The sequence below is a fragment of the Aotus nancymaae genome, unplaced genomic scaffold, assembly GCF_030222135.1.
Source record: "Aotus nancymaae isolate 86718 unplaced genomic scaffold, 86718_ANA_hifiasm-v0.15.2.pri h1tg000020l, whole genome shotgun sequence".
NCBI lineage: Eukaryota > Metazoa > Chordata > Mammalia > Primates > Aotidae > Aotus > Aotus nancymaae.
Window position 1 is genome coordinate 53,177,765 of NW_026988432.1, and position 15,927 is coordinate 53,193,691.

At 41.2% G+C, this 15,927-nt stretch overlaps 1 protein-coding gene across 3 annotated transcripts in view; it reads left to right on the plus strand.

The window, feature by feature from the left end:
- The window catches only part of ANKRD29 (ankyrin repeat domain 29), a 58,612-nt gene extending 53,436 nt beyond the window's left edge, over nt 1-5,176 (plus strand). For all 3 annotated transcript variants that reach the window (XM_064379333.1, XM_064379335.1, XM_064379334.1), the window contains one exon: nt 2,849-5,176. In XM_064379333.1, the coding sequence (XP_064235403.1) occupies nt 2,849-2,932 (84 nt within the window). In that variant the 3' untranslated portion in view covers nt 2,933-5,176. The remainder of the gene's footprint in view (nt 1-2,848) is intronic.
- The last annotated feature ends 10,751 nt before the right edge of the window (nt 5,177-15,927 follow it).

Consider the following 15,927-nt stretch of genomic DNA (forward strand, 5'->3'; position numbering starts at 1 on the left):
ACAACTGAAGTTAGTCCCTCAGGGAAAGGCAAGCAGGCTATGTGGCTGCTGAGGGGCAGGACTTATGGGCAAGGTTGTTTTGACCTATGGGCAGGATTTTCAGTAGGAACCACAAAAAAAGTAGATAAAATAAAAATCTTAGAGGCATTCTCAAAACTAGGATTAATCACAGGGGAGGCTGGGTGTAGTGGCTTATGCCTGTAATCCCAGCACTTTGGGAGGCCAAAGCAGGCAGATCACTTGAGGTCAGGAGTTCAAGACCAGCCTGGCCAATGTGGCGAAACCTCATCTCTACTGAAATACAAATACAAAAATGAGATGGGTATGGTGGTGTGCGCCTATAATTCCAGCTACTGGGGAGGCTGAGGCAAGAGAGTGGCTTGAACCTGGGAGGCAGAGTTTGCAGTGAGCCAAGATGGTGCCACTGCACTCCATCCTGGGCACAGAGCGAGATTCCGTCTCAAAAAAAAAAAAAAAGTCAACATGGCAGATTAGCATCCAAGATGGAGTTGTGTTAGCTTCCACAGCTCCTGTGCAGCTGTTTGAATTGCAAAGTGAACCTGCCACTTTTTTCATGGAACACTATTTTTACTTTAAAAAACAAGGTATCTACCACTATAACCTTCCCAGTACTTAAAGGCTTTTCTGATGGATAAGTTTTTGTTGTTTGTTTTTGAGACAGAGTCTCACTATCACCCAGGCTGGAGTGCAGTGGTATGAACTCAGCTCACTGCAACCTCTGCCTCCCAAGTTCAAGGGATTTCTTACCTCAGCCTCTTGAGTAGCTGTAATTACAGGCATGTGCCACCACGCCTAGCCAGAATGTGAGTTTTTAGCCAACATTCTACAAACTCAGTAAACCATACTTTCCAAATGAGCAGTGCATGTTACAAACCATGCTAGGTAAAAGATCCAACTGTAAATAGATTATATCTGTGGGTTTTAAAGTTCATTGATATGGTTTCAAATCCCACATTGCATTTAACCTTTAAGAAGCTACCACTTGTTGGCCGGGTGCAGTGGCTCACACCTGTAATCCCAGCACTTTGGGAGGCCAAGCCTGGCGGATCACGAGGTCAAGAGATCAAGACGATCCTGGTCAACATGGTGAAACGCTGTCTCTACTAAAAATACAAAAATTAGCTGGGTGTGGTGGTGTACATCTATAATCCCAGCTACTCGGGAGGCTGAAGCAGGAGAATCGCTTGAACCCGGGAGGGGGAGGTTGCAGTGAGCCAAGATCACACCACTGCACTCCAGCCTGGTGACAGAGAGAGACTCAATCTCAAAAAAAAAAAAAAAAAAAGGGAAACTACCACTTGTTGAGTATTGATGTGGCATCAAAGAATAATATCTATAGCAATCTGAAAAGAGTGTTAAAATACTCCTTTCTTTTCCATTTACATATCTGTGTGAAGCTTAATTTTCTTTACATAATTCTACCAAAACAATATATCACAATAGACAGGATGCAGATGCAGACATGAGAATCCAATTGTATTCCCTTAAGCTACACATTTAAAGAAATATGTAAAGCTGTTAAGCAGTGCTACTCTTCTCAGCATTTTTACTTGTTTTTGAAAATTTGATTTTTTATAAATATATTAACTTATATTAATATTTTTAGTGAATTAATAAATATATTTTTAATTTTTTGTTTTAATTTCTTTTTGAAAATATTTTCTATTTAAATAATAGATATGAGGCTTCACTGTGTTGCCCAAGCTGGTCTCGAACTCCTGAGCTCAAGTGGCCCTCTCACTTCAGCCTCCCAAAGTGCTAGCATTAGAGGTGTGAGGCACTGCACCCAGCCCTCAGCTTCTATTTTTAATAAGTTTAAAACAAAAGTTTGTTAGACTCTTCAGTAATTTTTAAGAGTATAAAGGGGTCCTGAAACCAACAAATTTGAGAACCACTTCCACATCACACCTGTTGTCGATGGTAGGGACTGGTTGACTAGATGCCTAATGAATGTATCTCAGCAGCAATGTGAAAGAAAGGACTTGGAGTGATACTGGGTCAGGTGAAAAGTGTTAACCACGAAAGCTGTTCTTTCCCAGGTGTCTCTTATGCTCTGGATGTTTCCTAACTCTGCCTTCTCATCAAAAGACACCTGGCCTGGCGCAGTGGCTCACACTTGCAATCCCAGCACTTTGGGAGGCCAAGGCAGGAGGATCACTTGAGGTCAGGAGTTTGAGACCAGCCTGGCTAACATGTTGAAATCCCCTCTACTGAAAATACAAAAACATTAGCCGAGCATGATGGCGCATGCCTGTAGTCCCACCTACTTGGGAGGCTGAGGCAAGAGAATTGCTTGAACCCAGGAGGCAGAGAATCAAGGCTGCAGTGAGCCATGATTGTACCACTGCATTCCAGCCTGGTAACAGAGCAAGACCCTGTCTCTAATAATAATAATAAAATAATAAAATACATATAAAATATCAAATTTAATTTGACCAGTACTTATGGAGAACATTCTAGACATGCTGGGCATTGTGCTGGAGATAAGGATACAATGATTAATCAGATCTGGACCCTTCCCCCTAAGAGATTACAGTCTAGTAAGGGATCTGGCTGGATAGAAAAAAATCTCTAAGAATGAGATAAGGAAATAACAAGTAATATTTTTACATTTAAAGGAGATTTTTAATACCTTTATATAAAAGAATGAGTCCAGTGTGGATTTTTTTTTCTCTTTTTGGTATCTCAACTCTCTGGCTTTGTGTCATAACCAGTGTGGATTTTTTCATTAGCAAAGGAGAAAGAGTGGGTCAAATGCCCCTCTTTGGAGTCCCTAAAACCACACCAGCTATGGCAATTCACTAATGGCCATCTTCTGTTCTTTCAGGCCAACGAACTTCCGGCAGAACTAACCAAAAATGAACGTATATTGCGTCTGCTGAGAAGTAAAGAAGGTCCCAGAAAGAGCTAACTTAGTTCCATATTTGACAGAGAAAGTTTAACTACATTGTCCAAAAAGAAATTGCACTTCAGTGTTGGAAATTCTTTTATGAAAAAAATATATACCCAGAATGCCCACGCTGTGGGTCCCTGACAAAGAAGAGGTATGCTCTGTGCACCAAGTTAAGAACCAAACAGCTCAGGGACCCTCTTTCCCCCTCACCACGGGCTTCTCACAGTGCCCTGTAACTAAGTTCCCGGGGGGCCTGGCATGTTCACAGATTCCACAGAAATTCATTTTCAATGATGCTAACTTGGGCCTCTCAGTTAAACTCTAAGGTGGATCGGGTTCTCAGTGCTAAGCAAGGAGAAAGAACACTTTGTTCCTTTTAAAGACTGAAAAGCTGACCTTCAATGGATTGATTCACTTTTGCTTTTGTGTTAAATGTATGTGTGCTAAAATATACAGATCTATCCTATTTTACCTACATATGTATGTCATTCCAATACAAAATGTCCTCTTCTACCCAGGGATTATAGCCATGATTGTTATAAATCAATGAGGTATAAACATACACTATTAAAAAACCACTTCTGACATTCCATTGTGTGCTATTCAAAGACAATTGAACTATAGAAAAGACAGATTGTGCATTTGTTCATTGTTCCTCATCTTATTCCTGACATGTAAAAATGATTTTTACTTAGAGTCAACATTGTAGGTAGGTTAGGATACCAGTGGCAAATTTGGAAATTCAGAAAAGTATAAACTATAAGAAATCTATAGGCTTGTCTCTTTGGTCTTTGGTCTCTGTTGTTGGCAATCTGTTTCCCATGCCATAGTAAGTATACCTAACACTCTGGAATCTTGAGTTTCCAACACCATGTTGCTTGATATAATGACTCTGAGGTCCTTGGATACAATGCGATATATATGGAAGTACAATATGTTGCTATCACCATTGCAGGTGTATAAATAATAAAAGACTGTTATTAGCACTTAGTAAGTCTTCATCTATGCATGTTCTTGAGTTGATTGATTCCAAGAACGAAATCTGAGTTTTACTGAATTATTCCTTTGAAGGGGATCAAAACTTATATTCAATGCACTTTATAATTAATGGTGTCTAAATGCCTCAATCAGTGCCTAACTGCACACACAAAAATAAAACCTTCTCTCTGTAATCTACCAAAATAAACACAATGGTATTTCTGCTATTTAAACACATCCTTCGTTTTTGTGTTCATGTTCTATGTAAAGACATGTTAAGATAGAGGAAAAGGATGTAATACCAAAAGAATTTTTGTTTAACCAACTTTCAGTGTCACTAAAAGGATTATCTTTAATTCAGTAAATAATGGAATATTATCTTTGAAATTAGTAGATAGTCTCTTAAAATGTGTTATAATTAATGAATGCAACAAAAATCAGCGTATTTTGATAAATGCCGCAAGCAAATGAGCAACGCACAGCCCCTGGAAGTGCCTACAGCCTGACCAGCTATGCAAAAAGCCTGCAACCTGATTCTAAGATAAAATATTAGAAAGCTCTCTGTTGCTGAAACACCCAGATATAAACATTTTGGTGGCTAAAAGAGCAGTGCCAATTTCCTCATTGGCATTCTTTTATTCAGCAAATTTGTACGAATATACATTTTCTCCTGTGGGAGTTTCAAAAAGCTATATTCATTTTGAAGGGGAAAATAATATGGACTTAAATGCTTTACATTTTCCCTTTAGTTAACCCTTGTGGCAAAAACAGTAGCTAATCACTGATACAAAGCAAAACATTTTGGATACTGATAACAAAGTTCCAAAAGACAAAACGGGATGAATCACAAACTTTGTTTTTCACTAAAACATGTCATTGGCCTATTACTTCAATAGTTTTAAGTGGATAATGTTCTTGAACAATATTAGAGCCAGAAAATTGAACCCAATAGCTTTAAAAATATGGAGGCCTTCTTATTGTAGGTAAGAGGTGTCTAGCTTAAAGGGATCACATTTGATCTAGGTAAGATTATCCATAGCAGGGAAGATTATTAATCACCTACCAAAGACTGTACGGAAAGGTCTGTTATTTTAAAAATTGCATTTTAGTTTGCACACGTGTAAATGGTTATTTTTTGTTAATCTAGTTGACAATTCAGTTAGCTCCGCATCCTATGCAAATGGTCTGCTTAATTGAACTACAAACATTTTTCATTAATTCATTTCTTTGATGACATATTCCATGTTATATAATAATTCAAAATAAAGTTAATATACTACCCCACTTGCCTTTGCTGCTTTTTTCTGTTTGTTTTTAATCACAAATTATTGCTATGTGATTTTTATAGCATGGAATTTTAGGGTGAATAATTCAACTCTGTAAATATATTGATATTTGGAACCCTAAATAGATATTTAAACTTTATTTTAGTAATGGACCTTTGATTTCATTATTTCTGCTGTAGAGAATGTAATGATTCCAAAAAGTTTTCATTTAAAAAGAATTCTTGGGAGTTACTGAAGACACTGAAAATAGAAAATTTTCTAATTTGTATTATTTATGATTCTCCCGGCTCTTCAGTCCTTTGCACTAACTTTCTCTTGTGAAGAAGCTGGTGGTTTTGCAGAACTACTGGTGTAGGAGACAATAATTTGCAGCAGTAAAGTCAGGAATATGGAGATTTACAGAGACATCCTGGCTTCCATCTGCTCCATCCACCCTCTACCACCACAAGAAAGCAACATCTCTTCATAAATCCCACACTGAGACACCTGTGCAAAGGAAAAGAGCATCCCTAAATACCAGGGTACTTAGAACCAGACAGAGATGACTGTGTTTTGGTGGGGGCCTACAGATGCTGAGTTCCTAATTTCCTAACAAAAGTGCTTTTGGTGCTAGAACTGGATGTTTCAGAGGTAGTGACCAGGTGAGGAGTCCCAGTGGCTCACGCCTGTAAACCCAGCACTTTGGGAGGCCAAGGTGGGGTGGATCACTTAAGTTCAGGAGATCAAGACCAGCTTGGACAACATAGTGAGACCCCCATCTCTCTAAAAATAAAAAAAATTAGCTGGACATGGTGGTGGCTCACACCTGTGGTCCCAGCTCCTTGGGAGGCTGAGATGGTAGGATGGCTTGAGCCCAGGAGGTCAAGGCTGCAATGGCCCCTAACCGTACCACTACACTCCAGCCTCGGTGATAGAGTGAGACCCTGTCTTTAAATAAATAAATAAATAAAAATAAAAACAGCAACTAACATTTGTTAAGGGATTGTTACGTGCTAAGCACTTTAGATAATCTCATAAAGTGTTATGCATTTTTTCATTTGCCCCTGACAACAACCCTATGAAATAAACGCTATTACCATCCTCATCTTACAGTGAGGGAATCAGCTTTGAAAGACAGTCTACCTTGTAGTGGTGTCTGGGTACTGTCCTCCAATCTTGGGAGTTTGACTTTTGCTTTTTGAGGGAAGGTGGAGGAGGTAGTGGTGACCAGATGGAGTCACAACTGTAGCATCAGAGCAGTGAGGATGGAGAATATGGCACATGTTTTTGAAAATACTTGCAGGTAGAATTAATGATAATTGGTGATTAATTGAATATAGGGATGAATAAAAGAAAGGAGAGCTAGGAATTATGCTAAGGTGTGTTAGGCATTCCCAAGATCATCCCCAGGTTTAGTGACTTGCTAGGAAGACATTGGGCTCATATACGTAGTTGTTTACTCATATATATACTCATATACATATATATGAATATACATGGTTAAGATTACAACAAAAAGACACATCACAAAATCAGCAAAGAGAAAAGGAAAATAGAGCAAAGATAGAAGACACCAGGTGCAAGCTTCTGAGAAACCTCTCCCACAGGCTGAACTTAGTTCCTCCAGCAACCAAGTTGTGGCAGCAAGCGTTGTCTACCAGGGAAAACTCATTGAAGACTTAGTGCTCAGGGTTTTAATTGGGAGCTGGTCACATAAGTACCTTCTGCCTAGCATTTACCAAAAATCAAGATCTCCAGAAGGAAAACAGGCCTTCAGTATAAACCACATTGTTTGCACAAACAGTTTAGGCAAAGTGAACACTTCTTATCATTTAGGGAAAGTCTGATATCAGTGTAGAGAACTGTTTGCCAGCTGAGGGCCAACCTTGTAAGCATGACTTCCTAAGGATAGGCAGTCTTGGGCTGGCTTTGTGAATTCTTCTTGGCCCACAAAGTTTACAAGGTGGGTAGGCCAATAACTTTGTCAGGAAATAGGGAAGAATAGCAGATTTGGGGTGAGGAGAGAGAGAGTTTGGACATGTTCACTTTGAAGGATCTGTGAAATAGATTCTAGGAGGCAGTTGGAAATAACAATGTTTAGGAAAAGGCTGTTGTTACTGATTTGGGCATCATCTGTGTAGAGGTGGTCAAAGTCATGGGATGAATGAGGTCCCCATGGAGAGTCTACTGAGAGAAAAATATATGGCAAAATGGCTGGGCACAGTGGCTCCTCCCTGAAGGGAGGCTGAGGCAGGAGGACTGCTTGAGCCCCAGAATTCAAGAACAGTCTGGCAACATAGAAGACCTCGCCTCTAAACTAAATAAATCTTTTTTTTTGAGACGGAGTTTCGCTCTTGTTACCCAGGCTGGAGTGCAATGGCGTGATCTCGGCTCACCGCAACCTCCGCCTCCTGGATTCAAGCAATTCTCCTGCCTCAACCTCCTGAGTAGCTGGGATTACAGGCAAGCACCACCATGCCCAGGTAATTTTTTGTATTTTTAGTAGAGACGGGGTTTCACCATGTTGACCAGGATGGTCTCAATCTCTTGACCTCGTGATCCACCCGCCTCGGCCTCCCAAAGTGCTGGGATTACAGGCGTGAGCCACCGTGCCTGGCCAATAAATCTTTTTTAAAAAGAGATGGCAAACAAACAGCATAAACTTTGAAAGAAGGGAATTCAGCAAAGAGAATGAAACAACAAACGAGCAGGAAGTGAAACATAATGAGGAAGAAGAAATTTTCAAGGAGAGGAGAGCAGGCAGCAAGCCACGTGAAGATGTGTAGCCATAAGACACAAAGGGTGGGAAACTCCAGCCTCCTTTTGCTCCACCACTCTGTCTTTGATGAGCTTGTTCAGTCATCAAAGAATTCTAGCCTTGTGGCCAGGCGCGGTGGCTCACGTCTGTAATCCTAGTACTTTGGGAGGTTGAGGTGTGTAGATCATGAGGTCAGGAGTTCAAGACCAGCCTGACCAAGATAGTGAAACCCTGTCTCCACTAAAACTATAAAAATTAGCCAGGTGTGGTGGCAGGTGTCTGTAATCCCAGTTACTCGGGAAGCTGAGGCAGAATTGCTTGAACCTGGGTGGCAGAGGTTGCAGTGAGCCGAGATCGCGCCACTATGCTCTAGTCTGGGCGACAGAGTGAGACTCCTTCTCACACACACAAAAAAAGAACTCTGGCCTTGTAATGGAGATTATGGTTAAGGACTGGTGAGTGGTCAGAACCTGGAGTTAACATTAAATACAATTATTCCCTTGAAACGGACAGAACTGCATTTGTGAAGATACTCCTGATGCTTTCTAGGAATCACTGGCAACTATCAGAATGCATTGCTTCTGCTCTTTTCCAGGAGGCAATGTGAAAAAAACAGGCTTGCTACTACCCTATAGAGATGCAAGATAGGTGTGGTGCAATGCAAACAGGCCTGGTCAAATGAGATAATTTATGCTTGCTTACCTATGCTGCTTGATTGGTTTTAATTGGAGAATTTGTTTTCTGTTGTTGTGTTGTGTTTTGTTTTTGAGATAGGGTCCTGGTCTGTCACCCAAGCTGGAGTGCCATGGCATGATCTCAGCTCACTGCAACCTCTGCATCCTGGGCTCAAACGATGCTCTTGCCTAAGCCTACCAAGTAGCTGGTACTACAAGCATGCACCACCATACCTGGCTAATTTTTATATTTTTGTAGAGATGGGGTTTCGCCACATTGCCCAGGCTGGTGTCAAAATTCTGGACTCAAGCGATCTGCCTGCCTTGACCTCCCAAAGTCCTGGGATTATGGGTGCGAGCCACCTCACCCAGCCAAACTGGTGAATTCTATCTCACTGTGAAAAGATGCTAAAGTGCTTAGAACATGCCTGGCTATGAAGAAAGCCATACTATATTATGATATTGCATGCCATTGAGCCATAGCAGCTCACACTCTAGTACTTACTTGTACTTCAAAGCATGGAGAAAAACAAAAACAAAAAATGACAGGCAAAATTAGCATTAGACATTCTTGTCAAGGAATGTGAAAATAATTCTTCTTCTGCTTAACATAATGAATACATGGAGGTAAACCAGTCACACAGAGGTGTTTCCTCTGAGCCCTCTGGCTATACTTAGACCTCAGTTAAATAACTGATGTATTAGTGGGTCTGGAAAGTCTTCAATTCTTTTCCTGGTGGCCTTATCCTTATTTTTAGCAATACTGTAAGATAATTTTAAAATATGAGTGAAGCTGGGCATGGTGGCTCACGCTTCTAATCCCAGCACTTTGGGAGGCTGGGGTGGGAAAATCACTTGCACCTAAGTTTGAGACTACCGTGGACAACAAAGTGAGATCCTGTCTCTACAAAAAAAATCCAAAAAATTAGCCTGGCATGGTGGCATGTGCCAGTAGTCCCAGCTACACAGGAGGCTAAGATGAAAGGATCACTTGAGCCTTGGGAGGTCGAGGCTACAGTGAGCTGTGATCTCACTACTGCACTCCGGCCTGGGTAACACAGCAATTCCCTCTTTCAAAATAATAATAATAATAATAATATGAGTGAGGTTATGTTTCAACAATTAAAGGAATTTGGCTAGGCGCAGTGGCTCATACTTATAATCCCAGCACTTTGGGAGACCAAAGCTGGCAGATCACTTGAGGCCAGGAGGTCGAGACCACCTGACCAACATGGCAAAACCCTGTCCCTACTAGAAATTTAAAAATTAGCTGGGTGTGGTGGTGGGCGCCTGTAATCCCAGCTACTCAGGAGGCTGAGGCAGGAAAATCACTTGAACCAAGGAGGTAGAGGTTGCAGTGAGCTAAGATTGCACCACTGAACTCGAGCCTGAGCAACAGAGTGAGACTCCAATCTCAAAAAATAAAAATTAAATTAAATTAAGGAAGTTAAAGATCTTCAGTTCTTAGGTGACACATCAGCTTTATCTGTGAGCAGAAAGAAATCCTTCCCTTATTTTGGCTCTTTTTCCCTCCCTCTCTAGGACTTAATCCTCCAATCTTTAATGAGGCAAATGCTGTTGTTATTCTATATTTCAAGTTTTAAGAACAGTCTTAGAGAGAAAGTCTTCAGTTTACAGGAGTTGGACTCTCTATTTTAGGGAAGATTTGACCAAAACCACCCCAGGCAAAGGAAACTATGTGCTATGACCAAATCCTCCAGAGAAGGGAAGGCCAGTTTGAAAGCCTGACTGCTAAACTGCAAGTCATTCCCACTCTGGTAGCATCCTATCTGAGTGGAAGTGACACCACACCCATGACTGGATTAATCACCAACTCAAACATCCTTACTAGGGTGAATAATATTTTACCAGAAGTCTGAGTAACAATGCCCTATTTCCAAGTCAGTCATAAGCATTGGCACTAAGGTCATGCGTTGTAGCTGTAAGCTATTTTAAACGAAGATGTCTATAAAATTTAGCTTGCCTAAGTACAGAGTTTAAAAAATCTATCACAGAACCCAAAGTAATTGAGTGTGCATATTGAACATATGACATGTCCAAGAGTGCTCACAGCAAGTTTATTTGTAACAGCCCAAATTGGAAACAACCCAGATGTCTGCCATGATATGTTTAAGCCATGGAATATTACACAGTAATTCTTTTAAAAGATGAGCCACACATATAACATTCAGTGAAAAAAACCAGACGCAGAAGAGTATGATCCCTTTACATGAAGTTCAAGGACAGGCAAAACCAATTCACAGTGAGAGAAGTCAGAAGAGTGATTGCCTCCTAATTAAAGGAGGGGTGATGATGTTGACTGGGAAAGGGCATGAAGGAGGCTTGTGAAGTGCTAACGGTTCCATAACCTTCCTCTGGGTGTTGGCCACATGGATGTTGCGGCTGCCAGTCTCCAATGGCCCCCCTTTCCCCCTCCTCTTGTCCTTGTCTAGTCTGCCTCCTATACTGCATCAGGACTGGTCTGCTTGCCCAGTATTACATGGCAGAAGTGACGGCAAATCACTTTGGAGGCTAAATCATAACAGACATTATGGCTCTGCCTTGCTTTCAGTCCTTCTGGATGACTCCTTCTGGAGGAAGCCAGCTGCCAAGTCCTGAGGACACTCAGCAGCCTATGGAGAGGAACTAAGGCCTCCTTCCCACAGGCTCACAAGTAGCTGAGATTACAGGCATGTGCCACCATGCCTGGCTAATTTTTGTATTTTTAGTAGAGACAGGGTTTCACCATGTTGGCCAAGCTGGTCTCAAACTCCTGACCTCAGGTGATCCACCTGTCTCAGCCTCCCAAAATGCTGGGATTACAGGTGTGAGCCACCACATCCAGCTTCCCACATTATCTTCAATAGCAGATCCTCCAGCCCCAGTCAAGCCTTTAGATGATGGTAGCCTGGGCCAACTTCTAGAGCATAACCTCAGCAGAGACCATGAGCCAGAACCACCTAGAACCACTCAAATTCCTGACTGGCAGAAACTGGGATAAAATAAATATTCGTTCATTTAATATACTAAGTTTTGGGGTAATTTGTTATCCAGTAATAGACAACTAAGACAAGTGTATAACATGTTAAAAAAAAAAAAAAAAAAAAAAACTTGGCTGGGTGCAGTGACTCATGCCTGTAATCCCAGCTCTTTGGGAGGCCAAGGCAGGTCAATCACTTGAGTCCCAGAGCTTGAGACCAGCCTGGGCAACATGGCAAAACCCCGTCTTTACTAAAAATACGCAAATAAACCAGGCATGGTGGAACGCACCTGTAATCCCACCTACTTGGGATGCTGAGGCACAAGAATCACTTGAACCCAGGAGGCAGAGTTTACAGTGAGCCGAGATCACACCATTGCACTCTAGCCTGGGAGACAGAGCAAGACTCAGTCTCAAAAAAAAGTAGAAACTCATCAGCTGTACATTAAGTTTTGTATACCTCATATATAAATATTGCATCTTAATAAAAAGGAAAAGTCTATTAACAAAAAGAGTTCTTAAAAATGCTCAACCTGAACCTCCTTAGGGAGTTGGTAGAAGCATTAACTAAAACTCTCCTATATGTCACCAAAATGTGCTGGCAATTCATAGCTTGCTGGAGGAAGAGGTGTTCACTGTTTCCCATGTTCAACTGGACAGCCTCCCACTCTCTATAGGTGGTTCTTTTAGAGCTAGCTCCACTGCTGGTCCTGGAGGATTTTTGGGGAAGGTGATCAGAAAAATTTACAATGTCCATGACTACTATAGGAAATAGTTCTATGACACTGGCTGCAAAAACAGGGTCAACTTACTAGGCATAGTAGGCACAGTGATACTTTTAATGTCCCACGAAAATGTTTTAATTTCTTTTGAAATTAGAATAAAAATATTATAGTAATGAGCATATAATAATGAATTCAGCCAGGATCATATTTGTCATTATATCAATACAATTGGAAACTCTAATTTAAATTTTTTTTTTTAAGGAGAAAGGGGTTCTCGAAGGCAAAGGTACCTGGGGCCCACACAAGTCATAATGCAGCCCTGAGCAAAAGGAAAGGAGCTAGGGACTGAACTGTGCTCCCCCAAATTCTTGTGTTGAACCCCTAACCTCTCAAGGTGACTATATTTGAAGATAAGAATTTTAGGATGTAATTAAGCTTAAATAAAGTCATAAGAGAGGGGCCTTAATTCAATAGGATTGTTGGAAGAAAAGGAAGAGAGAGAGAAATCTCTTTCCCTGAAAGCATACACTTAAAGAAAGACCATTTTAGGACACAGGGAGAAGGTGCTGTCTGCAAGCCAGGAAGAGAGCCCTCACCAGGAACCAAATAAGCGCCCCATGCTGACCTTGAACTCTCTAACCTCTAGAACTGTAAGAGATAAATTCCTATTGCTTAAGTCACACTAGTCTTTGGTATTTTCTGCAATGGCCTCAGATGTCACTAAATGACATTGATTACATCCTATTACCCCAGAACCTTAGTTTTATCATCACTTTCTGTTATTGAACTTTAGGCTTCAGGTTAGGAACTACGCAAGCTTGCAATCTGTTGGGTAAGTAGGCATCGTTTTTTTCTTAGTCTATTTGAAGCACTACCTACTTTGAAGATTGCAGATCAGCAGCAAACAAACAAACAAAAAAAAGCTTTTTAGAATAAATCAAAGGATTTTTTGGGAATGAAATTTTACTTGCTTGGCATGGTGGTTCATAGCTGTTATCCCAGCACTTTGGAGGCTGAGGCAGGAGGGTCACTTGAGCCGGGGAGGTCAAGGCTGCAGTGAGCTGTGATCATGCCAGTAGACTACAACCTGGGCGACAGAGTGAGACTCTGTCTCAAAAGAAAAAAGCACAGAAAAAGAAATAAAATTACTTATAAATGTGTGAAAATATTCTTAATCCCACTTATAATTAAAGAAATACAAATCAAAGCATCCATTTTATTTTATTTCATTTATTTTATTTTATTTTAGAGACAGAGTCTTGCTGTAACCCAGGCTAGAGTACAGTGGCATGACCTTGGCTCACTGCAACCTCCACCTCCTGGGTTCGAACAATTCTCCTGCCTCAGCCTCCGGAGTAGCTGGGACTACAGGTGTGCACCACCATGCCCAGCTGATTTTTTTTTTTTTTTTTTTTGAGACGGAGTCCACTCTGCAGCCAGGCTGGAGCGCAGTGGTGCCATCACAGCTCACTGCAACCTCCACCTCCCTGGTTCAAGCGATTCTCCTGCCTCAGCCTCCCAAGTAACTGGGATTACAGGCATGTGCCACCATGCCCAGCTAATTTTTGTATTTTTAGTAGAGAGGGGGTTTCACCATGTTGGCCAGGATGGTCTCAATCTCCTGACCTCGTGATCTGCCTGCCTCAGCCTCCCAAAGTGCTGGGATTATGGGCATGAGCCACTGTGCCTGAACTAATTTTTGTATTTTTAATAGAGACAGAGTTTTACCATGTTGGCCAGGCTGATCTTGAACTCCTGACCTCCGGTGATCCACCCACTTCGGCCTCCCAAATTGCTGAGATTATAGGCATGAGCTGCCTCGCCTGGCCCCAATATTTTTAAAAATAAGAAACAAATTAAAATAAATAAAATCACAGATTCCACTTAGGCACTTCCATACATTGCTGTCTGCAATTTCTTTGGAGGGCAATTCGACAATAATCAAAACTTAAATGCACATTTCCTTTGATCCAACAATGTAAAAGTATTTCCAAAGTTCTATTTGTACATGATTACAAAAATTTAGATCCAAGGATGGGCCAGGCGTGGTGGCTGACACCTGTAATCCCAGCACTTTAGGAGGCTGAGGTAGGCAGACTGCTTGAGCCCAGGAGTTCGAGACCAGTCTGGGCAACATGGCAAGACCCCCTCTCTACAAAAAATACAAAAATTACTCAGGAGTGGTGGTGCACAGGTGGAAGGATCACTTGAGCCCAGGAGATAGAGGCTGCCATGAGCCATGATCATGCCACTGCACTCCACACTTGGCAACAGAGTGAGACTATGTCCTAGAAAAAAAATTAATTTTTTAAAAGATACAAGGATGTTCACTGCATCGTTTCCAATAACAAGTGACATACTAAATGCCCAACAAGAGATTAAGTTACATAGTGGATCAAAAATTATTAACATAAGTATTTCCAACCTTCCCCTTCTATCTACCAGCTACAGATAATTTAGTCTTGGGTCAACTTTCTCCTCTCCCTCTGTAAGGGAAATATTAAAACGTGTTTAGACTTTAGTGACGCAGCATGATTGGGAAAGCAAAAGGCACAGAAATTCGAGGCTTTGTGGACTCCATCAAAGCTCAGGAATATGAGGAAATAGACGGAAAAGGAAAGGGGGGACAGGGAGCGGTGGCTCATGCCTATAATCCTAGCACTTCTGGAGTCTGAGGCGGGAAGATTGCTTGAAGCCAAGAGTTCAAGACCAGCCTGGCCAACATGGTGAAATCCCATCTCTAATGAAATCCAAAAAAATTAGCTGGGTGTGGGAGCACACACCTGTAATCCAGCTACTTGGGAAGCTAAAGCATAAGAATTGCTGGAGCCTGGGATATGGAAGTTTCAGTGAGCTGAGATCATGTCACTGCACTCCAGCCTCAGCGATAGAGCAAGACTGTGTCTCAAAAAAAAAAAAAAAGGAAAGATATGTTTACAATGTATTGCTGGGACCACACAAACCCTTCATATTACTAGGAATGCAAGTAAAGGAATTGAGTTATTTTAAAATATTTGTTGGTTGGTGATTTCTATTTCATTGATTTAGACACTGCTCTGAGTATGGCTTCAGAAGTGTTGCATACACATAATAAGATCCTTCACAGATGTTAAAAGGAGTGAGGTAGGAAAGCATATTGCTAAAAGTGAAGAAGCCAGATGAAAACTGTGTACTGTATATTCCCACTTGTTTAAAAAGTTTACATATTATATTCACATATATATGTTTTCCACTACACAGAAGTTTTCTGGAAGATGTTTCTGCAGATTTATAAAGATGCAAGTGTCTAATAATTTCATTTTCCCCTGTTTTCTACTTTACTGCTCTGAGGTCAACATTGAATAGTGCTTATGAAGATGGTATTGAATATTCTTTCTTTCTTTTTTTTTTTTTTGAGATGGAGTTTTGCTCTTGTTGCCCAGGCTGGAATGCAGTGTTACGATCTTGGCTCACTACAACCTCCGCTTCCCAGGTTCAAGCGAATCTCCTGCTTTAGCCTCCCGAGTAGCTGGAATTACAGGCATGTACCACCATGCCCGGCTAATTTTGTATTTTAAGTAGAGACAGGGTTTCACCATGTTGGACAGGCTGGTTTCAAACTCCTGACCTCAAGTGATCCACCCACCTCGGCCT